The 23,499-nt window shown below is 50.0% G+C and overlaps 2 protein-coding genes across 5 annotated transcripts; one reads left to right on the plus strand and one right to left on the minus strand.

Moving 5' to 3' along the window:
- Positions 1 to 1,010: 1,010 nt before the first annotated feature.
- Positions 1,011 to 6,290, minus strand: LOC143842238 (uncharacterized). The gene is made up of 2 exons (XM_077347115.1): positions 5,560 to 6,290; positions 1,011 to 3,318 (listed from the first exon to the last, which is right to left on the minus strand). The coding sequence occupies exons 1-2, from the start codon at positions 5,924 to 5,926 to the stop codon at positions 2,693 to 2,695; spliced, it is 993 nt and encodes a 330-aa protein (XP_077203230.1). The 5' UTR covers positions 5,927 to 6,290; the 3' UTR covers positions 1,011 to 2,692.
- Positions 6,291 to 6,590: 300 nt separating this feature from the next.
- Positions 6,591 to 21,227, plus strand: LOC143842239 (granzyme A-like). Of its 4 annotated transcripts, XM_077347116.1 has the most exons (6): positions 6,591 to 6,729; positions 9,203 to 9,427; positions 10,305 to 10,449; positions 17,909 to 18,050; positions 19,521 to 19,793; positions 20,801 to 21,227. In XM_077347116.1, the coding sequence occupies exons 2-6, from the start codon at positions 9,367 to 9,369 to the stop codon at positions 20,954 to 20,956; spliced, it is 777 nt and encodes a 258-aa protein (XP_077203231.1). In that variant the 5' UTR covers positions 6,591 to 6,729; positions 9,203 to 9,366; the 3' UTR covers positions 20,957 to 21,227. The 4 variants fall into 4 exon arrangements, with proteins under 4 accessions (XP_077203231.1, XP_077203233.1, XP_077203235.1 ...); XM_077347118.1 differs by lacking the exon at positions 6,591 to 6,729 and having other exon boundaries at positions 9,147 to 9,427; XM_077347120.1 differs by lacking the exons at positions 6,591 to 6,729; positions 9,203 to 9,427 and adding an exon at positions 9,823 to 9,877.
- The last annotated feature ends 2,272 nt before the right edge of the window (positions 21,228 to 23,499 follow it).

Here is a 23,499-nt window from a genome sequence, read left to right on the forward strand (position 1 = left end):
GGTTCCACTGAAGGACTATTAGATCTGCTCTTCCCACCCACACACACACTATCACCTTCCCCAGAAAAAGTAAACTGGAGACCAACTTATAACTGCTGACATCACCTGTAACCAATTTATACCAAACCCTTCAAATGTTCTAAAGCAGTAGTCCCCAACCCATGGGCCACGGCCCGGTGCCGGGCCGTGAAGGCCTTGGTGCCGGGCCGCGGCTCCTTCTTCCCTCCCTCCTCTTGAAGCGAGAAGCTCGCCGGGCCGCGAGCAAATCGGCCGCCAAAGCAAGCTTCTTGTTTCGGGAGGGGGGGGGAAGAGAAGCTTGCTGAGCCGCAAGCTAATCGGCCGCTTTGGCGGCCGATTTGCTGGCGGCCCGGAGGGGCCGGGAGGGGGAGCTGCAGCTGCAGGCATGGTGGCGGCGCAAATGCGCATGCGCGGACTGCCACGCACGCACGTTTGCACCCCTGCTGGGCGCAAATGCGCGTGCGCTGGGGCTGCCGTGCATGCACGGGCCCCCGGGCCGCCCTCTCCCCCCACTCCGGAGCAGCGGTCCGCGGCAGCCAAAAGGTTGCGGACCGCTGTTCTAAAGAGAACCACGTTAACAGCAGGTGTAATATGGTGGAGAAAACCCCCTCTTCTCTACCATCCTGAAGGCCTGTGAATGGGCTCCACTGCATGCTCTGATTCACCCCAAGTCTTCTGACAGTGGTGCTCTAGTCATCTCCCACTCTGCTTCATATCACCCCCAGCTCCTGAATAAATCATGGATCAGAGGTCAACAGTGTGAGAGAAGATTCCAAGAGTAACCCCTTTGATGGGCCAACCCAGTCCACTGTTCCATGTAGTCTGTAAAGAAGGATTATCTTCATACACATGAAGTTAGGGAATAAACATCTTTGAACACAAACTGAGACACAAACAGCAACATCAATTCTTCTGCTTTCATCCACAAAAGCTGCAGCTCAGGCACCACAAAGTTTTCTGCAGCATTGAACACTAAATAATTGGAAGAACACTAACTCAAAAAAAATTTATTATAGTACAATTGCGCTCCAATAACAAAATTTCTAATAGAATTTGATGTAGGCAAAGTTGTCCATTACTTTTCCAGATGTAGATAATTCCATGACAGCCAAAACATCATCCTGAAAAATGGAGGTCCACAAATGTCTGTAATGCATGTTGACGGCTTACGCAATACTACTTGTTCAATGTCCGTGGAAATTCATCTTTCTCCAGGAGTTTGGTTTCTGAAGAGGGGCTCATCCTCAAGCTATCATCATTACACAATTAACATGAACCTGACTCCTCTAAACCAGGGGTAGCCAACCTGTGGTCCTCCAGATGTCCATGGACTACAATTTCCATGAGCCCCTGCCAGCATTTGCTCGCAGGGGCTCATGGGAATTGTAGTCCATGGACATCTGGAGGACCACAGGTTGACTACCCCTGCTCTAAACAGTTGTCATATTGTGCTGCCAAAAGAGTAAAACCCAATCATGCTTCTGATTATTTTGAAAAATGAACGCACAATAAAATTGCTTGCTATTCTGTTCCAAAAACAATTATGGAAGCAGCAATAGCAATAATACTTTACGGAACAGTTGAAAACAGTTGAAAACAAGAGAGTATCACGGTCCTCTTTCTCAAGTTTGAAAGAAAAATAGGGAATAAAGGAAACAGGGACACAAATATTGCTGGTAAAGAACGAGACAACACCCTGTCTGCATATGTTAAAGATGCCGAATTATAGCTTCTTCATTTTTCTAAAGTAAAGCAGTCATTGATTCTTTGTCCTAAAAAGGCTTTGTTACTTATTTTCTTTGGATGAATCTTTTGCAGCTTGCTCAGCAGTGGAGCTCTCACCACTTGAAGACTGTCACACCTTGCAAATATGGCACTACAACAATACCTTCTTTGCCAACAATAAACTTCTCTCCTTCCTCTCTTCTATTCTTTGTTCTTCATACAGCATGAGGACAAGTTTCCTTGGCCCTTGCCAGCAAGATAACTTTTCTTATTTGAATTTTTCCTAATGGGCAAACTGTTGTTGAGGTACTACCATCATAAGGTGAGACTGAGCATTGTAAAATACATTTGGGAGGGGGGGGAAGCTCCCCAAATAAGCACTAATGTTGATTATCCCAGTACCTATAGTTAAACAGACAAACTTATAATGGAAATACAAGTGGTAACTTGAGGCAAAGGCAAGGCCACCAGAAAGAGGTATACACTGTTTTCTACCTATAACGAATACACCGAAGAGTTACTCCTGAAGTCATATTTCTCCAGGTGATCTCTAGCAATAACATCACAATTCTGCTAGCATGTGACAGAAACCAAACTGCAGTTCACAGCCTTTGACTGCAAATAAATAAATAAATAAATAAATAAATACATGGCGGTTGCACGTATGTAAAAAGACAATTCTTGTGAGCCCGGCTTTACCTTTTGATGATATCAAATCAAATGCTGAAATAAATTTCATTGTAGCCTTGACCTTCTTTTTCATCAGACATCTTCATATAAAGTTTAACATGTGGAAACTACTTGCCAGTGCTCTGGCAAGGTATAATATGATGGACAGGCAACAAAACTATCCTTCCAGACAGCCACAAGCAGAAATCTTCAATATGTCTTTCCACTGTAACTCAGCCCTCCAGTGTGCATATGGAACTGGAATGTAATGAAACAGTCTTCAAAACAATTTCCACAGAGGGGCATTATTGCGTTGATTAAACACCAGACAGGTATTTAAGACTTTTCTCAGGTCAATTATAAAGATATCAGCTCCTGCATAGGACAGTGTGTTATCAGGCAAAAACAAACATTCATTATCACCGGTAATCAATGGATGGGATAAATAGCATATGCCAGTTTCATTGCAATATTCTTCCATTTTGCAGTTGACCTTATTACGTTCAGATTCCACAACTTGCGAGTCCTCAGATGGCTTCCAAAAGTGTTTCGGTAGTAGCGAAGACCAAATTATTGCAACTTTTGGAAAAGCTGTACGAAGGATACTCAAGTCATTTTGCATCTTGGTAACAAGTGAAGAGCTACTGTCAGTCAACAAATCAGACTCCCCAACGTGTATTACTATAATATATGGAAAACTGCGGCTATGATATATGTGATGCAGAATAGGTAAAAGATCATTCCACATCATTCTAGGGACACCGTGCCAAGATATAGTGGCAGTGGAATGCGGCAAACCCAATCGGGGTCCATAACAGACAGACTGGGCTCTCCTCCTTGTTGATGAAATCACATAATTTCCACATATCCAGATTTCCTTTTGGGTAAATTTCCATCTTCTACTACCTACAAGTAAAATGCCACATTATTTTGATACTTCAATTTGCACTCCTTGGAAAAGCTCAACTCTTAAAAGGATCAGAAATTTAAATCTAAACAATACTAGAAGATTGCGGTCAAGATCTATACAAAACTAAAGTTTAAAAAGATAGAAATCAACTGGAGTTTAGAAACTTGAAATTTATTAATATGCACTAGAATAAAATACTCTCAGAAGACTGACAAGAAACAATGAGGAGAGCAAGTTAGGCTGTGGGATGGGAGGAATTTATGTCAGATGGTGAAGGTAGGAGGAGTGAAGACACAAGAATTCCTTTGGTTGCGGGGGGGGGGGGGGGGGAATGAAAGAAGAGTCATACTGTTCCATCCAGACCATAAGGAAAGCAATGGATTGGCCTATATCAGTGGTCCCCAGCCTTTTTCGGCCTACACGTTCCGTGCCTACGCGTTTGGGCCCGCTGGCGAACACCACCTATGTGTTTGCGCCCGCACCTCCTCCCCCCCCCGCCCGTGGTGCGGGCTGCACTGCAGGGGAGAGGTGCGCCCACTGGTGCGTTCGTGCCTCCCTCCCCCCCCCCTTCCACAGCTCGGTACCGGGCTGCAACCAAGGGTTGGGGAACATGGGCCTATATTATTCCAAGAATCGTCCCAATGGGTCAAATCAGTGGTCATCCATTCACCAGTTTAGAACAGAACCCACTGCTTGAAAAAGACTTCCTTCACTATTTGCTTCCATCTTCAGGGAAAGGAAGGGCATCCTCCGTATTCATTGCTTCAATACCATACCAAATAACTTAAATTGTAAAAGTAGCCATCTCCACAGTTTGCAACAAAGTATTCTTGAGTTCAGGTATGTGCTAAGTGAAACAGAACATTTTCAACAGCAAATCTATAATCACTTTTATTACTCATTTTATAGGCCGCTATTTCAGATTCCATCTGCAGAACTTTGTCCCCACATTTAATGATTAAATACCAATATTTTATGCCCTCTTTATAATTTGGCTTGCTCTGTTGAAAGCAAAGTTCATAAAACCTGCACACTTATGTATGAGTACACAACTCTCTGTACTGGAAATGCATACTCTTAAAATTGCCTTAGCCTCGCTATTTAGGGCAGTCCCTAAATATGTTTGTTTAAATAAATAAATACATTTGTTCATTTTAATAAACAAACATTCCTGAAAGAAACTTCAGCCCTTGACCCATTTCAAGTCAGGTTTCCGACCTGGCCATGGGGTAGAGACAACACTAGTTGCCCTGATGGACAACCTCCACTGCCAGTTGGACCAAGGCAGGTCAGCGCTGCTTGTTCTATTAGATCTATCAGCAGCATTAGAGACAGTTGATCATGAGCTCTTAGCTCACTGCCTCACCAACAACGGGATACAGGGGACAGCCCTCAAATGGCTGATCTCCTTCCTCTGGAGTGGCAGACAGAGGGTAGAAATAGGAGAGAGAATATCTAATTGCCACCTGCTCACACGTGGAGTCCCACAAGGAGCAGTCCTCTCTCCGATCTTATTTAACATCTTCATGCACCCTCTTGCTCAACTCTTACTGGACCCTGTGGGCAACCGATTAATGTTGGTCGTAGAGGGGGGAAGCTTGAGGGCCAACTGAAAGCGGTGGTTTGGTCGACCTCAACCAAATGCCTGGCGGAAGAGTTCCTTTTTGCAGGCCCTGTGGAACTGTTTAGGTTCTGTCAGAGCCCTGATCTCCTCTAGGAGCTCATTCCACCAGGTGGGGGCCAGAATGGAGAAAGCTCTGGCCCTGGTTGAGGTCAAGCGGGCTTCCTTGGGGCCAGGGACCACCAGGAGGTTGGATGTAGTAGAGTGCAAGGCTCTCCGAGGAGTGTAGGTGGACCAACACCTTAAGCCTGATCCGGAATTCAACCGGGAGCCAGTGCAGCTGCTGGAGGATGGGCCGGATGTGGAACCTCCAAGGTATTGCTGTGAGGACCCTGGCAGCCACATTCTGGACTAGTTGCAGTTTCCGAATAAAGGATAAGGGTAGGCCAGTGGAGAGTGAGTTCCAGAAGTCCAGCCTAAAGGTGACCGTCGCATGGATCACTGTGTTATGACTTTTATATAATATAATGTTCCTAATATGTTCCATGTAAACCGCCCTGGGCCATATGGAAAGGGAAGTATAAAAATCTAATAAAATAAATAAATATTTAAAAAATAAAAGCATCTGCATGAGAATGTGCCCTGAATGTACTAGATTTGGCAACCTGCAGCTTACCCATCAATGAAGGTCTGGCAGTTACAACAGTATTACACTTTATCTTCTCAGACTTTTCTTCCTTTTTTCCCTCCTCTTCTACCTTTTCTTCTGCCTTCTCTTCCATCAGTAGGGTAGAACTTGGGGTTTCTTGGGCAATCTCCCCATCGCAACATCCCAGCTCCGTGTCTGGCATGGCCTCCACCGCTGCCATGGCTGCTGGACCAAGCAAGCCCCGGCGTCCAGCTGCTACAACGGCCTCGAAGGCTTTCCAGAGGGCCGGCTTGCTGGAGTCCTGCTTAGGAACGGGCGCCTTGGGCACCTTCTTGTCTGGAGCCCCACAAACGATGAGGTTGCTGTTGGTGTTCGTTCTCTTGCTGGGCCGCATGTTTCGCTCTTTCCGACACTACCGAGCTGGGCTTGGGAGACGGCCGCGTCGCTGAGGGCCTGGCTGGGGAACAGCCCTAGGGCAGAGGGGCGGCGGTTCCCCTGCGCCGGGAGAGACCGGCTGCCGCAGCCGCAGCGCCTGCTCGCGGCAAAGGGGCTTGAGGGGCCGCTTGAGCGAAGGGGCCTGAGACGCCTCTCACGGCGCGTCCTCCGTTTCAAACTGCGAGGCCTGCCCGCCAAACCCCGGGGGGAAGGGAGTATGAGAGGGAGAGAACAATCACCGGCGCGCTCCAAACCCAGACGGGAGCCACGCAAACATATCTCCTTCCGGGTCGTAGAGGGGAACGCGCATGCGTAACTAGGAAGACGTTCACGAACGCTCGTCTCATTTCGCCCTCCTATCATCCGGGCACTTCCAAGATTCTCCTTCATGCACATGCGCAAGAAGACCCTTGCTCGACAACCAAGATTTTTTTTAGAAAACAGCGCGTGCGCAATAACACGCGTGTTTCGTTGAGTAGGGGGTCAATGCAAAGAGTGTTTTGCTGTATTTTCGCCCTGTTTCATCCTTAACATCAGGGGTAGCCAAACTGCGGCCCTCCAGATGTCCATGGACTATAATTCCCATGAGCCCTTGCCAGCATTTGCTGGCAGGGGCTCATGGGTATTGTAGTCCATGGACATCTTGAGGGCCGCAGTTTGACCACCCCTGCTTAACATGATGGACGGAGAGGGGCTGTACAACCATAGCCAAAGCAGGAGGTGCAGAACTGCAGTCCTGGCTCAGGTGTTTAGGCGCAGGAGGTGGTAGCTCCACTGCTCCCTTCCCCCCTCCCCGTCTGCATATTCTGTAACGTCCTGTGTTAAAAGGAGGGGGATGATTTCCTTTCTTTACATTGCATCAGAGGAAGTGGGCCCCAGAGTCCCGAGAGCTCATGGTGTAATAGACGCTGCTAAGTCTGTAAGGGGCTGTTTTGTTACAGTTAACTAACAGGAAGGAAGTTCGGTACCTTCGGCCTCTGCCTTTCACACCCGTTAGTAGAGACTAATATTAAGTTGGTAGTTGAAATGTACCATAGAGAAAAAGAGAATTGATTCCTTCTAAGTCATCGGTTTGCGTAAGCATGTTGAACATTGAAATTCTGCACAGCAAAACCAAATCAGAGTCCAGTGGTATCTTTTAGACCAACAAAGATTTATTCAAGGCGTGAGCTTTCGAGTGCAAGCACTCTTCCTCACGCCTTGATTAAATCTTTGTTGGTCTTAAAGGTGCCACTGAACTCTGATTTTGTTTTGCTGTGCTGCTTCAGACCAACATGGCTACCCACTTGAATCTATTGAAATTCTGCTGGGCCTCCTATCCCATCCCTAGGGTCCTCACGAGGGCACCTTGGAGGGCCCACATCCAGCCTGTGCTGAGGCAGCTGCATTGGTTGCCAGTTGAGTACTGGATCAGGTTCAAGGTACTGGTTTGGACCTTTAAGGCCCTATGCAGGCCCTGTATACCTGAGGGACCGTCTAACTCTTTATGCCCTGTGTAGGTTGTTGCATTAAGGAGTGGCAAATAGACTGGAGATCCCTGGGCCACACAAAGTTTTCCTGGCCTCGACCAGGGCCAAGGTTTTTTTTGGCCTTGGCCCCGACTTGGTGAAATGAGCTCCCGGAAGAGGTCCGTCTTACAGGCACTGGAACTTAGCAACCTCTTCCGCCAGGCCTTTGATGTCAGAACTCCTCCCCTTTTTTTCTGCCATGAATGATGTAGAATTGATGTAGTGCTTTAGTTTCACAATTCGGCCTGTCCATGCCAGGACAACCTGCTTTGTAGTAGTTCTTATCATGATACCAGATGCCCCTAACATTCTTCATCCATTCCTCCCCCTCCTTTCCGTGCCATCCCCTTAATTTTCCTGCTATTCACCCTGGGTTCTTATCATATGTTATGGCTGTAAAATGTGCAGCATTTGGTGAGGGTTCCCATGGGGGAGAGGCTGAGAGGGACTTATATTTTTTGCCCTGTAGCTTGAAACCTTATGTCTAACTATGCCTATGATGAGTATACTTACTTAGTCTAATAAATGAAACTTTTCCCTTAAGAAAAGTTTGCTTTTATTTTTGACTCAAGATTCTCACATTTGGTTTAAGACAGGGTGAGAAGAATAGGAAGATCTAGCCCCTCCTTTGTTATGCCATTTTCCAGCACCCTGGGAATACGGTTGGGGGTTAAGTTGTGGCCAGTGTAAGGGAGACGGGGAGGGGGGGTTGGTAGGGAGGGGATTTTTAAATTGCTGGTTTAGATTGCTGGTACATTTATGAGTGCCAATTGGTTGGCCTGGATCTGGTTCTCAGTCTAGGACCTTCCTGATGTAGAGAAAGCAGCATGCTGCTGACTTAGCTCATATTGTCTGCTGGCCATCTTCCTCACCTTCTTCCTGTGATGATGGTCAAACCCTACTAGTCTGGCTAATCCTTGGGCTCCCCCCCCCCCAATCCCTCTCTTGTAGATGTGGTACAACTGCAGGTGGCACTGGCAAGATGATGGCGAGTGGCCCAAGGAGAAGCATTTAGCACACAACAGTTGTAGAGTAGGATTTTGGGCACCCTGGAATCTGGAGATGTTGTGGAAGCTACCTTCCTAGAGATGCTAATCCCCAGGTGGGACCTAGGGATCCCCTGGAATTATAGCTCATCTCCAGATGACAGAGATCAGTTCCTCTGGAGAAAATGGCTACCTTAGAGGGTGGACTCCATAGCATAATGCTCTACTGAGGAGTATATTGTTGGTTTATTTTGTATATAAAAGTAGCAGAGTTAAATATATTAAATGATGAGACCCAGACAAGGCAGTATTAAAGTATAATACTGCAGGGTGTGATCTTTGCAGTTCAGAGATCAGTTGTAATTCTGGGGAATCTCTGCCCCCCCCCCCCCAGGAAGTTGGAAAGTCTGTCATCTTGTGATCAGGCTGACATCTCTTTGGACCATCTATGGTGGACAGACTACAAGCAGCAGAGTCGAAGCTTCGTGGGAATGAATATGTTATCATTTGTTGCTGCCATCAATGTTTTGTTATTATGTAGTGGGATTTGCACGGTTTTATATCTTTATTATAAACCGCCACAAGCCAGAGTAGTGGTCTGGAAGTTGGATGGATGGATGGACAGGTGGATATTTTACCACAATCTCAAATAAACCAATGATATAAGGTTTTATTTAACTTCTACCAAACCACACACAAAGTGGAGGACATTCTATAATCAGAAATTATATATATTCTCAGGTAATCAGAGTGTTTCATGTGAAAACAATGCCCCTAAAAGGAATAAACCAAAGATCACTTCCTTTGGATCTCAAAGCCATTTCCTTTGTGACCTAAGACTACTTCCTCTGTGTCCCCTACTATATGGGGAACTTCATTGAGGGTACAAACACAAAGCCGCAACAATGGGCCTTCTCTTTGTCTTGTCCTTCTCCACTGCCATTCTCTTCCTTGGAATGCATGGAGGTAAGTGAGAAATTATGCTAATAGGGCTTTCCTGGAAATTTATATGAAAACCTCAGAGCTGCAGAATGCTGCAGCCAGGATGTTGACTAGAGTGGGACATAGGGACTACATCATTCTAGTCTTTGCCTATCTATGCTGATTCTGTTTCCAGGCACAATTCAAGATGTTGGTGCTGAACTTTAAAGGCTTGGGTGACTTGGGACCAGAATATCTAAATTATTGCTTACTCCCATGAGCCTAACTGATCATTTGTCATCTTTGGAGGCTCTGCTTCAGCTACCCCAATGTGGATGGCAAATCAGGAGTAGACCTTCTCAGTAATGTCATCAAAACTTAGGCACTCTCTCTCCAGGGAGATTAATCTGTTCCTTTTTTCTGCCAGCAGGTGAAGGTGTTTTGTGTGGCAATCCCTCAGTGATCCCTCTTCCTGCTCAGTATTTTGTTTGCAAGGTTTTGCATGTGTATTTTAACTTTAGTTTTAATTGTTCAGATGATGTGTTTTTGTTTGGTTCTAATAGTTTTTAGATGTGGTTTTATAAAGTATGTTTTAATTTGTTAGCTGCCCTGGTGCCCCTTAAAGGGGTAAGTAGGTGAGGCGAAGAAGACATGTTGCAAAAGAAATAAAGTATATAATGTCAGCTGGGTGACCTTGGGCCAGTTCTCTCTGAATTTTCCAAGCCCCCCACCCACACACCTCACAAAGTGTAAATTATGGGGAGAAGGAGGGAAGGAAATTATAAACTGCTTTGAGATTCCTTAGGGTAGAGAAAAGTGGGGTATAAAAACCAACTGTTCTCCTTGCCCAATTACAGTTCCTGTACTGGAGCTGGCTGATTAATCTGCATCACAGTGCATATGAAGCCATTTGTCTACTTAGGTCACTGTGCAGATATCATTGGAGGAGGACATTCAGCTCGGCACTCAAGACCCTTTATGGCTGCCTTAATTGGAGGAGAGCGTTTCAAATGTGGAGGAACTTTGATCAAGAGAAACTGGGTGCTGACGGCAGGTCACTGCAATGTGTAAGTTTGGGGAGATGTTCCTTCTTTGTACAAAGTTCAGACTAGGGTTGCCAACCCCAGTCTTGGAAAATTGCTGAGATGGGAGGGCGGAACCTAGGAAAGGGCCATAGTGGTACCATAGAGCCCACCTTCGAAAACATTCATTTTCTCCAGGGGATCTGATCTCTGTCGGCTGGAGACCAGTGGTGGTTCCAGGAGAATTCCAGGCCCCATTTGGAAGTTGGCGTTGTTGATTCACATTTCAAGACACTTAGGCAATCCAGACCTTGTCCTGGCACATTTATTCCTTGCAGTGAGGAATATGAACACCATGGCTCCATCTTTCCCCCTCACTTAGGGTTGCCAACCTCTGGGTGAGGATGGAAGATCCTGCGGAATTACAGCTGGTCTCCAGACTGCATAGATAGCTTATTTACTTATTTATTTAAAATATTTATTCCACTTCCACTTTAATTGCTGCTTCAGAAGAAGGACTGTATGGCATTAGACGCTACTGAAGTCCTGTTCTACCTTGTAGCCCACCTTTCCAGGCTCTACCTTCAAATATCTAAACTTTTCTGGACCCGGAATTGGCAACTTATCACCTGTGCTTTTCAGCATTTCTGACATTGATGGGTGAGGTCATCCAGAGATTTGGGCTGGGCTGCCATCAATATGCAGCTGACTCTCAGCTCTATTTCATACTTCCAGCAGATCCCAGGGGGGCTGTAAAAACCGGACTCTGGTCCTGAAGGCTGCTTTGGGGTGGATGTAGGGAAATAAATAGAAACTTAATACAGACAAGTAGGCTTGCTAACCTCCAGGGGTGGGCTTGACATCTCCTGGAATTACAACTGGTCTCCATACGCAGGCCAGAGAATCTTCATGGGCATGCACTATACAGATCTTTACTGGAAGCTGCCCAGTAACAGAGGCCAGGCAGGCAGCCATCAAGAGCACCAGAACTCGCTGGTGCATCCAAAATCTCACTCTGCACCCACCCAATTTTGAAGGTTCTTGCTGTCGTGGTTCGGTCCTTGGTGGCTTGGGAACCAGACCGAACCCCGCCATCAGAGGCGCCCGCGATCACGGAGGTAGGGCATGGTGATCACAGGCAAGCCGGCAGCTGGGCGCCCCACCCGATCGTTGAGGTGGCAATGGCCGCTAAAGAACCTCAATGTCCCCCTCCACCTTTTGACAAGGGCCCGGAGATGGCCCTTTGTTCCAGGAAAATGGGCCATCGGGAACCCCGGAAAACCTCGCATATGTGCATGAGTCATGATTGTATCAGCATGTTCCCTCCGGAAGTACTGGGTGGGGCAATACAGCCAAAGGAGGTGGGTTTTGTATAAAAGAGAGCTTCCACCTGGAGTTCGGTGGAAGCTCTTACTCCATACCAGCGGACTCCACGTTGCTGAAATAAAGCTTGTTCCTGTTGTATCGTCCACCCGGCCTGGCGTGACGTTTTCTTCAAGGGGCACCCTGTTTTTTCAGTTAGCAAGCGGGTTCCCGACATCGTAAGAGCTTCCCCCCGAACTCCAGGGTCGGCATCGCATCCGAGCGCTTATCGGGACGGATCCAGAGATGGCGTTTTCAAGCAACGAGGCGGTCTCGACCCCCACGAACCCCGGGAACATGGGTTTAATGTCCCCGGGAGATTTCCTCCGAAAATCGGGGGGCCAGGACCAGCTGTCCGGGACCCCGAGACCCTCGGCAGCGGCGGCCAAGGGAAGGCGCCGGGCCATGGGGTTCCCAAGCACGGCGGGGAGCGCGCCGAGGTCTGGGGGGTTGGCCCCAACCTGGGACACCCAGCTGAGGCAGGCGCTTCGCCCGGTAAGACCTGAGGAATCCCTAGAGGACCTGCGGCGGGCCATGGCGGACTTGGCCAGGCGCTTGCAGGCAGCTGAAGCCCGTGAGCAAGCTCGGGCCGGGACCGGAGGGACTGGTAATACAACGGCGGAGGGGATCGCGTCGAGTGAGGACGCCTCCAGCGACGAGGACGAGCCCGGCACTGGTGAGCGGGCCCCGGACCCCGACCCGGAGCAGTTTTCAGTCCCGAGTAGGCGAGACGGCCAGCGGAGAGGCGAGACAGCAGAGGATCTCGGGGGAGCAGGTGAGCCGACGGGGCGGCGAGAGCCGGACCAACGCAGGAGCGACGTGCAAGGCAGGGAGCGGCACGGCGTCGTTGGGCAAGTTGGTAGCCGGTGGAGCGGAGCAGGACGAGACGGCGGACGCCGAGAATCCCGGATCCGGAGGGGGTCGGACTACTCTCCAAAACGTTCCCCCCCAGAGCTTAAGGCGCGTTTCGACGGGACGCCGGACGACCTCCCGCAGTTCCTCCTCCACGCGCTGACGCATGCCCGGAGATATGGAGACCGGTATGAGGACTCCGAGGACTTGGTCTGGGGGGTGGCCTCGTGTCTCCAGGGCAAGGCGGGTCAGTGGTACCTGGGGTTGGCCGAGCGCGGCGACCCGGCAACTCAGGACCTGCAGGACTTCGTGGTCGCGCTCCGCCGACGATTCCAGGACCCCCAGGCTGAGGACAAGGCAAAGAGTCGGATCAAGGGACTTCGACAGGGTACTAGGGGGGTTATGGACTATATAGACATTTTCCGGAGGGAAGCAGGCAAGGTGTTCTCCTGGAACGAGGAGACCCAAATCGAGTACTTCCGGGAGGGCCTTAACCCGAAGCTCAGGGAATGGGCCGTGATCAAGGGGACGGAAGAAGATCTGTCTACACTGGAGGGGTGGTGTTTCGTGGTCGCCAAGCTGGAAGCCAGCCTGGGTTGGGCCGCCGCACCCCCCCGGGAGGCCAAAGGCGGGTCAGCCGAGGCGCCAAGACCGGGCCCCGACAACTCTCGCCCCAAACGACCCCCGAACCCCGAGCGGGAAAGGAGACGCCGGGAAGGACTGTGCCTGAAATGCGGGGGGTCAGGACATTTCGCAGCAGCGTGCCAACGGCAAGGGGGGGAGGACCGCGGGCTCTCCCAGGGGGGAGGTGCGACACGCCCCCAGCAGGCACGCCGGGCGGAGGACCTCCGCAACGAACCGGGAAGCGTCCAGGCGACGGGAAACGGCCAGGACCTGCTGTAGACGGCGCCGGGCAGCAGGTCCCGCGGTGCGAGGGAAAACCCCTACAGCATGAGGCGCGACCTCCGAACGTGGTAATTTTAGAGCTCCGGAACCCGGAGAACGGACTAAGTTGGGTGGGGGAGGCTCTTTTGGACTCTGGATGCGACCACAGCATGGTCCACCCCCAGATAGCCCGGGCTTTGGGGCTACCGAAGCGCATTCGGAAGGTTCCCCTGGTTTTCGTCCAGATGGACGGCAGCCCGATTCAGGGGGGACCTTTCGGGGAGGAGGTGGGTCCTATCGCCATCCACATAGGGGACCACCAAGAGCTGCGGTGGCTGATCCAGGTCCCCGTAGCGGGATATCGGGCGGTGTTGGGCCTGGATTGGCTGAAGGAACACAACCCCGTGGTGGACTGGCGGGCGGGGACCCTGAAGTTCGACTTGACGGTGGGTGCACGGCATCGGGTCCCCCGCGAGAATTCCAGCCACAAGAGGACGGCGGCGCGTCCCAGGGGAGCGGCGGCGGCGCAGCAGGAGAAACCAGAGCCCGAGGTCCCGCCAGAGTACCGAGACCTCGCAGCCGTTTTCAGCGAGCGGGAAGCGGACGAGCTACCCCCACACCGCCGCACGGACTGCGCTATCAACATCCCAGAGGGGGCGGTACTGCCCAAAGGGCGCATCTACAAAATGAGTGAGGGTGAGCTCAAGGACCTCCGGGAGTTTTTGGAAAAAAATCTGGCCCGAGGTTTCATCCGGCCTGCTTCCAGTCCCATGGGAGCTCCAGTCTTGTTCGTCCGGAAAAAGGATGGGTCCCGACGGCTGTGCCAGGACTACCGGGGCCTCAACGCCATCGCAGCGGGGAACGCTTACCCCCTCCCGCTGATCCCGGATTTGCTGGCCCGGCTGGGCAAAGGGACTCTGTTCACTAAGCTGGACCTAAGGGAGGCGTACTACCGGGTACGCATCCGGGAGGGGGATGAGTGGAAAACGGCGTTTAACTGTCAATTGGGACAATTCGAATTTAAAGTGATGCCGTTCGGTTTAAGCGGGGCACCTGGGGTTTTCATGAGTCTAATTAATGAGGTGTTGCAGGACCTTCTGTTTCAGGGGGTGGTTGTTTATTTGGATGACGTCCTGATCTACAGCCAAGATCCCCAAGAGCACGTGACCCTGGTGAGGGAGGTGTTAAAGCGCCTGCTGGCAAACCACCTATACGTGAAGCTGGCTAAGTGCGAATTCCACCGTCCCTCCCTGGACTATTTGGGCTACCGCATCTCAGCCCAGGGCATAGCTATGGACCCCGAGAAGGTGCAGGCGGTGCTGGACTGGGAAAGGCCCCGCACCCGGAAACAGCTACAAAGCTTCCTGGGGTTTGCTAATTTTTTTAGAGGCTTCATCCCCAGATACTCCTCCGTAGTGGCTCCCCTCACGGACTTGCTAGGTACCAAGGGGAGAGGTCCTCGCGCCACGCGGCCCAGCGCAGCGCTCGGCTGGAATGAGAAATCGGAGGCAGCGTTCCTGGCCCTCAAGCAAGCTTTCGCGTCTGAGCCCACGCTACTGCACGTCGACCCAACCCAGCCGATGGTGGTACAAGTCGACGCCAGCGACGCAGCAGCCGGGGCGGTTCTCCTGCAGCGAGACCAGGCGGGACAGCTGAGGCCGGCGGCCTACCTCTCACGAAAATTCGCCGAAACGGAGCGGAACTGGTCTACCTGGGAGAAGGAGGCGTTTGCGATTAAGTTCGCCCTCACCGAATGGCGGCATTGGCTGGAGGAAACAGAGGAGCCGTTCGAGGTCTGGACAGATCACAAGAATCTGGAGGCGCTCCGGCAACCGCGATCCCTGAACGCCAAGCAGATGAGGTGGGCGGAGTTCTTTTCGCGGTACAATTTCAAGCAGGGTCACATCCCCGGCAAAGAGAATTTCCTCGCGGACGCCCTCTCCCGGCTGCCGCATCATGGGGAGGGGTACGCTCCCTGCACCAGGTCTGTGTTCGGTGAGGAGCAGCTGGGACGGGGGGTCGTCACTAGGCGTCGGGCCCGGGGGGAATGGGAGCCCGACCCGGCGACCGCCCCGCTCCGAGACCGCCTAGTGGCAGCCTACGGGACAGACGAGGAGCTGGCTGAGCTCCGGGACTCTTTGATTTTGGACTCCGGTCTCTGGCGGAGGGGGGAGGCTGTCTACGTCCCGGAAGGGCTACGACGGGAAGCCCTCAGCCTCTGCCACGATGCTAAGACCGCCGGGCACTTCGGTTTCGTAAAATCCTGGAAGTTGGCCCGGCGGCGGTTTTGGTGGCCCAGTCTGCGGCGGGACACAAAAGCTTACGTCAGTGGTTGTCCTGTCTGCCTGACCTGCAAGCCGGGGGTTGGCAAGCCGAAAGGGCTGCTGCACCCGCTCGAGGTCCCGACCCGGCCGTGGTCAGTGATCTCCATGGACTTTATAACAGACTTGCCTCCCAGCAAGGGGAAAACGGTGATCTGGGTGGTGGTAGATCTATTTTCCAAACAGGCCCACTTCATTCCTTGCGCCAGTGTCCCCAGTGCTTCACAGTTGGCTCGGATGTTCCTGGATCACGTGTTCCGACTGCACGGGCTGCCGGACAAGGTGATTTCCGATCGGGGCTCACAATTCGTGTCCCGGTTTTGGCAAGCTTTCCTGCGCCTGTTAGACATCGAGCAAGGGCTGAGCTCCGCTTACCACCCCCAGACGGACGGGCAGACCGAGCGGGTTAATCAAGTACTGGAGCAGTACTTGCGGTGTTTCGGTTCCTATCATCAAGACACCTGGGTGCCCCTGCTCCCCCTGGCCGAGTTCGCGTACAACAACGCAGACCACAGCAGCACGGAGATGTCGCCTTTTGCCGTCGTCTACGGGACAGACCTGAGACACTTCCCGGAGCTTGGAGAGGTCCCCGCCCGGAAATCGGCCGACCTTCGCGAGTGGGGGAAGCGTGCCGGGAGCTGCTGGAAGTCGCTGCAGGAGCAGCTCCACAAAGTCAAGGCAGCGCAGAAAGAGGACGCCGACCGGAAGAGACGACCAGCTGAGGAGATCCGACCGGGGGATCGAGTTTACCTTTCCACCCGGAACCTCCGGTTGAATTTGCCCAGCAAGAAGCTAGGCCCTCGGTTTTTGGGGCCTTTCGAGGTCTTGGCCCCGATCAACGAAGTTTCGGTCAAGCTCAAGCTCCCCAAGAACCTCCGGCACATCCATCCCGTCTTTCACGTGAGCCTTCTAAAAAAAACTCCGGACGGTGACGTTTGGCACCCCGTGTTTTCCCCGCCAGCGCCCGAGGTCCTGCCGGGGGGGGAGCACCACGAGGTGGCGGATATCCTGGACTCTAGACTCCACAGGGGGAAGTTGCAGTACCTCGTGGAATGGAAGGACTTCGCTTTGGGGGACCGGGAATGGGTCTGGGCAGCGGACGTCCTTGCGCCCCGACTCACTGAACGTTTCCACAAGCGGTATCCTGGCCGTCCCGGGGGGTTGGAGAATGGACCTTTGGGGGGGCAGAATGTCGTGGTTCGGTCCTTGGTGGCTTGGGAACCAGACCGAACCCCGCCATCAGAGGCGCCCGCGATCACGGAGGTAGGGCATGGTGATCACAGGCAAGCCGGCAGCTGGGCGCCCCACCCGATCGTTGAGGTGGCAATGGCCGCTAAAGAACCTCAATGTCCCCCTCCACCTTTTGACAAGGGCCCGGAGATGGCCCTTTGTTCCAGGAAAATGGGCCATCGGGAACCCCGGAAAACCTCGCATATGTGCATGAGTCATGATTGTATCAGCATGTTCCCTCCGGAAGTACTGGGTGGGGCAATACAGCCAAAGGAGGTGGGTTTTGTATAAAAGAGAGCTTCCACCTGGAGTTCGGTGGAAGCTCTTACTCCATACCAGCGGACTCCACGTTGCTGAAATAAAGCTTGTTCCTGTTGTATCGTCCACCCGGCCTGGCGTGACGTTTTCTTCAAGGGGCACCCTGTTTTTTCAGTTAGCAAGCGGGTTCCCGACACTTGCACACATGGAAGTCAGTGCTATATGTTGCAGGCCTGAGGTGCTGAGCTTTATTGAAGCAGGAATGTGGCATGTGAAGGATGCAAGGGCATTGTGCCTTGCTTTGATGTATTGAACTGATGAACATTGCGATCCTTTGGAGAATTACTCCATTCTAAGCCCCTTGAATTCAGTGGGTTTACACAGGGATCAGTCTGCATAGAATTGCACTATAAAGCCCTTAGGTGAATTTGCTGGGCTGTGCATTTTTTATGTCAAAGCTGATGCAGTTGTTTTATCAACCAGCTCCAAAGTCAACTACCAGTGTGGGGAGTTTGTCACCCACACAATACCAAACCTGGCTGGAAATGAACGTTGCTTAATACATATTCAGATGTATCCAATTTTTATCTTTCCAGAGGTAGGGGAGACGAAGTTGCCCTTGGTGTGCATTCACTGTCGAAACCTGGGAGACAAAAACAAAACTTCGAGATTACTAACGTGTATGTTCATCCAAAATATAATCAGATAACCAAGGAAAATGACATCATGGTTTTGCAGGTAAGCCAAACAATGAAATATTGTATTTATGAGGGATTTTTTTCTCAGTTGTGTAAGATGCTTTCTCAATAAAATGGTTGTGAATGAACACTATTAAAATGAGGGTGATTAATACGAACCATGAATGAAAGAAGTGGATTTCCTCCCATTTTCCTCCCCCACCCCACCCCCGACACATTCCAGCAGTTCCCTGTTATTCCCAACAAAAACAATATGGAGACTCAGAAGATAGTCAAAGAAATTTCACATAGCATAAAAGTATACAATAAGGAGGGAGAATATGTTCAAATCACCCCCTTGGTCTTCCTTCACTAAAAGAGAGCTATTCCCATTCATTTGTGGTGGCTTCGATATTCCTAAAGTGACTGCTAATTGACTCTATGGAATTCAGTTCCTTTAGTCACCGTAACTACTAGCCATCAACAGACCCATTCCCCATTAATTGAATGCCCTTTAAAGCTATCTTTGCCTGTGGCCATCACTACATCCTCTGGAAGCAAATTTCACATTTTAATCACCTGGGTAGGAAAAGTATTTCCTTTGGTCTGTCCTGAATCTTCTTCTTTTCAACTACATTGGATGCACTCAAGTTCTAGTATTTGGGGAGAAGGAGGAAAAGATCACTCTGTCCCCTCTTTCTACATTGTGATTAATTTTATAAAACTCTATCATGCCCACCTTAGTCATCTCTTTTCTAAAATGAAAAGTTCCAGCCGTTTCTCGCAGGAAAAGTGCTCTGATCCCTTAATCATTTGAGTGACCAGTCATTAGAGTTTACCCGCCCAGTGTCTATAGCAGGTAGCAGGGGGACTAGAGGGGAGGGAGGGAGGAACTTGAAAGGAAAACAAAGGGAGGCCCGTTTTTTAATCACTTTGACCTCAACCATAGGCCTAGTTGAAGATTGCTGTCTTACAGGCCCTGCGGAACTGTGATAGTCCTTGGTTAGGTACCTTGTCAAAAATCTCTGGAAAACCTAACTCTATAATGTCTATGAAGTCACTGTTTGTTCATTTTCTCAAAGAACTCAAAAAAGTTGGGGAAATAACATGTCCAGTGTAAATCAACATCACATAACCAATCCAGCTGTACTCGAGAAGCTAGTATACAACAGCAAGAGGGAAGAAGCAAAATTTAAAGAAGCAAGACCTCTGATAAAGCCTCAATACTGCTTTGACAGTAAAAACTGTATTGATGAATGAGGTCCATTCCAGAAAGCCTGCTACATTGTATAGAATCATAGAGTTGGAAGGGATTTCAGGGTCATCTAGTCCAACTCCTGCGCAATGCAGGAACTCACAACTCCCTGCCCACTCACACAGTGACCCCAATTTCATGCACTAGCGATCCCCCCACCAAAAACCTCCAGAATCCAGTCTGTCCTGGAGGAAATTCACCTATAGTAGAAGCAACCATAGCTGGAACTGACCTTTGTTTGCAAACAAACACTTTTATTCTTGATCATTTCTTCAGCTTGACAGAGAAGCAGAGCTTAATCAATATGTGCAGACCATTAAGCTTCCTAGCACTTATGAAGACCTCAGAGCAAACACACAGTGTCTGGTGACCGGATGGGGAATTAATGAAAATGCTGGGCAGATATCTGATATACTGGGTGAAGTTAACGTCGCTGTCGTGGACAGACACATCTGCAATGACGGACACCACTATAACTCCCAACCTGTTGTGACCAAGGACATGGTGTGTGCGGGTGGTGTCAACAACCAAAGGAACGATACCTGTAATGTAAGAGCATTTGTTTACCAATTCTCTTTTCCCATAGGTGTGCTAAAAGTGCACTGATTTAAGTTTAAAACCAAGGGGGGAAACACTGGTTAAGACGGAAGGTATTATTTTGTAGACTAGCAATACTTGCAGCAACTTCTTCATTCATAAATTCCTGATTGGTGGTAAAATTTCCATTTGGGCTTTTGTTGACTTGCCAGGTCTGCATCAAGACCTGGGTATTAGTGGTGGTGGAAAGTACCATCAAGTCACAGTGGGGTTTTCAAAGCAAGAGACCAGTGCCTGCCTCTGTGTAGCCTCCCCTGGACTTCCTTGGTGTTTTCTCATCCACCTGCTAACCAGGGCTGATGCTGCTTAGCTTCCTAGAGCTGATGAGATTGGGCTAGTCTGGGACATCCATGCATATGGAGAGCCAGTTTGGTGTAGTGGTTAGGAGTGCGGACTTGTAATCTGGCATGCCAGGTTCGATTCTGTGCTCCCCCACATGCAGCCAGCTGGGTGACCTTGGGCTCGCCACGGCACTGATAAAACTGTTCTGACCGGGCAGTGATATCAGGGCTCTCTCAGCCTCACCCACCCCCACAGGGTGTCTGTTGTGGGGGGAGGAATGGGAAGGCGACTGTAAGCCGCTTTGAGCCTCCTTCGGGTAGGGAAAAGCGGCATATAAGAACCAACTCTTCTTCTTCTTCTTCTTCATATCAGTATCAACCATCAATGCTAGTTTATGCAGTCAAGTGATAGCGACATTTAAGGGCATTGTTGCTTGTGCATGTGCATGTGCTAATGGAGAGGGTGGTGCTCCCAAGCAGCCACTGGGGGCACCAAATTGGCTTGGCCTGGCATTGTGGAAGGAGGTAACAGATATAACTTTTGCTTGTGTCAGAACCTTTCCAGCTACCCAAGTGTGCATCACTACAGCGCTTAGAATTTCTTTTTTTCCTAACTTTCCTTGTACCAGTCTGTCCAAAGGAGGCTGCGTTTCATCTCAAGTGTCTCTCTTTCTCCAGGGCGACTCTGGTGGCCCTTTGATATGCGGGGGAATACAAAGAGGCATCACTTCCTTTGGTCGAGAGGGAAGGTGTGGCGATCCCCAGTTCCCAGGTGTTTATACTCGTCTCACAAAGGACAATATTGACTGGATTAAGAAAATCGTATACTGGTGATCGCAGCGGGTTACTGGATTGGCTCTCACTATATCCATTAACGCTTTGCTCTCCAAATCTCGATTGATGTACTCCTTCTTTAAAAGTTTGTTCAGTGATTTATGTTCTTTGCATTAATCACTGTTTCAGATGTCACAACTGCATTCTGCGTTCATCGGTGCCCAAGGAAATATGTGCAAGAGAGTGTGTCTCATTAAAATCTAGAATCCTTGCAAGTATTCAATCATGGATACTTATGTACTCAAGATTAAACTGGAAATTCTAGTCTTAATGCTGCATCAGCTTTTTTTGTCTCTCATTTCAATGGTGTTTTAAGTTGCACGCACTAAAACCGGTTGCCTCAGATCGATAAATGCCAATCGCCCATGAGATGATGATCCAGTATTACGTGGACAGACTCAAGTTAATTCAGTTAAGAAATAGATAACCATAGCGGATAGTTTATTGTAGCTTGGCAACGTATTCTAATCCCTGTTAGCCTGTGAAACTGAAGTGGGTGTTCAGATAGTTGGTGAATCATTTCATTGTATCTCATTGTTCTCTACACCAGGGATCTTCAACCTGTGGTCCTCCAGATGTTCATGGACTACAATTCCCATGAGCCCCTGCCAGCAAATGCTGGCAGGGGCTCATGGAAATTGTAGTCCATGAACATCTGGAGGACCACAGGTTGAGGATCCCTGCTCTACACACAAATCCCACAAAGTGAGAAAAGTAAATTAACAATGCAACATTTACTTCAGTGCGTTCTGAGGAAAATAATGGCTGCGGAGAAGAACAAGCTAAGCCACAGGTCTATTGTTGCCGCTTTGTATATTGCTTCAGTGAATTATGGACTCTATATGTGGGGAATACAGGGGTAGTCAACCTGTGGTCCTCCAGATGTCCATGGACTACAATTCCCACGAGCCCCTGCCAGCATGGGAATTGTAGTTCATGGGCAACTGGAGGGCCACAGTTTGACTACCCCTGCCCAAGAAGGTAGGTGAAGCTAAGAGTATTTTTCTTGTAAGGTAAGCGGTATGCTTTTCCACAATGAGAGTGAAATCCAGTTTACCACAGATGAATTCTGCAAGCTGTGAGGGCAAGAAGATTCCAGGGCAGATCTCCCCACATTTTCCTTCCTCCCTGTTATTTTCCTTCCTCCTTGTTATTCCAAATAAAATAAAATGCTGAGGGTAGGCGGGGGTTCTGAAAAGAAAGGCCACTGAGCATGGAAAGAGGTGATCACCCCATCTCTCTTCCTTCTTTAGCAATGAGCTCTTCCCATTCATGGGTGACGGTCTGAGAATTCCTAAACTGGCTCTGAATGGACTCTTCAGCAGAGCTAGATTGAGCCTTTGTCAGTTCTAGTTCGCCAAGAGAGGAGGGCTTAATTGCTGTTTTTCGCTTTGTTGTGAAAACTCTTTATTTCACTACCGCAAACCATGACAGCAAAGTTATACTATTTGAATTTCAGGCTAGGGGAATCCTTAGTGAATCTGGGGATTTGGGCAAATGTCCAGAATAGGCCCAGAATTAATGCCACCATCCCACACACATCTAGGCCTACCCCAGCACCCCACTAGATACATAGGATTACCAGCTCTAAGTTGGGAGAATCTTGGATGTTTTGAGGGCATAATGCCATAGAGACCACCCAACCAGGCTGCCATTTTCTCCAGGGAAATGCATCCCTGTTGGCTGGAGATCAGTTGGAATTCCTGGAGATCTCCAGGTCTCGCCTGGTGGCTGGCTACCCCACCACCTGGGTCATCCCACCCTGAAACAAGGTGGACAGGCTGCTGCCTGAACCCATGAAGGTGTGAACGCATGCATGATGCCACCACCAAGTCAGACAGTCACTGACCGAGCCACTGAGTGAGCAGATGGGTGCTTTTGGCTGCCAGCCATTGCCCAAGCCCTGGTGGGCAAACAGCTGCCAAACCAGTCCGAAGATACATAAGCCCCCAAGGGGGTAGCTGAGCTGGCCAGCTGCTGCCTCAGGCAAAGGGATGAGTGCACCGTGCCCAACTGCTTCTTTCCCCTCAATGCAGAGTGGATTGTGTGATCAGGGGCTTGCTGAGCTCAAGGCCAGGGCAACTGTTCCAGATGGCTAAGACTTCTCCCTGAGTGAAGCTGAGGATAGATTGCAGTGATCAGTAAATCAAGCCTGGGGCCAGTTTACTTTTTTCCAGCCAAAGTTATAGGTCAATGTGGGCTGCCATTAGCACCTTCTTCTTTTTAGCTGTCAAGTCACAGCAGACTTATGGCCACTCCATGGAGATGTTCAGAGGTGGCTTGCCATTGCCTGCCTCCGCATAATGGACCTGGTATTCCTTGGTGGTCTCCCTTCCAGATACCAGCCAGGGTCAATCCCGCTTAGTTTCCAAGATATGATGAGATGGAGCTAGCCTTGGCCATCTGGACCAGAGCTATTAGCATCTAAAGGTAAAGGTATCCGCTGTGCAAGCACTGAGTCATGTCTGACCCTTGGGGTGACGCCCTCCAGCATTTTCTTGGCAGAGTCAATACAGGGTGACCTTGCCAGTGCCTTCCCCAGT

The sequence above is a fragment of the Paroedura picta genome, chromosome 7, assembly GCF_049243985.1.
Source record: "Paroedura picta isolate Pp20150507F chromosome 7, Ppicta_v3.0, whole genome shotgun sequence".
NCBI classification, from domain to species: domain Eukaryota; kingdom Metazoa; phylum Chordata; class Lepidosauria; order Squamata; family Gekkonidae; genus Paroedura; species Paroedura picta.

What these genes read in the sequence shown, in the direction of transcription:
- LOC143842239 (XM_077347116.1), top strand. Translation starts at nt 9,367, where the DNA reads ATGGGCCTTCTCTTTGTCTTGTCCTTCTCCACTGCCATTCTCTTCCTT. An exon ending in ACGGCAGGTCACTGCAATGT is followed by an intron (nt 10,450 to 17,908) that starts GTAAGTTTGGGG and finishes TTATCTTTCCAG; the next exon opens with AGGTAGGGGAGACGAAGTTG. An exon ending in AAAGGAACGATACCTGTAAT is followed by an intron (nt 19,794 to 20,800) that starts GTAAGAGCATTT and finishes CTCTTTCTCCAG; the next exon opens with GGCGACTCTGGTGGCCCTTT.
- LOC143842238 (XM_077347115.1), bottom strand. Translation starts at nt 5,926, where the DNA reads ATGCGGCCCAGCAAGAGAACGAACACCAACAGCAACCTCATCGTTTGT. An exon ending in TGCCAGACCTTCATTGATGG is followed by an intron (nt 3,319 to 5,559) that starts GTAAGCTGCAGG and finishes TTTTACTTGTAG; the next exon opens with GTAGTAGAAGATGGAAATTT.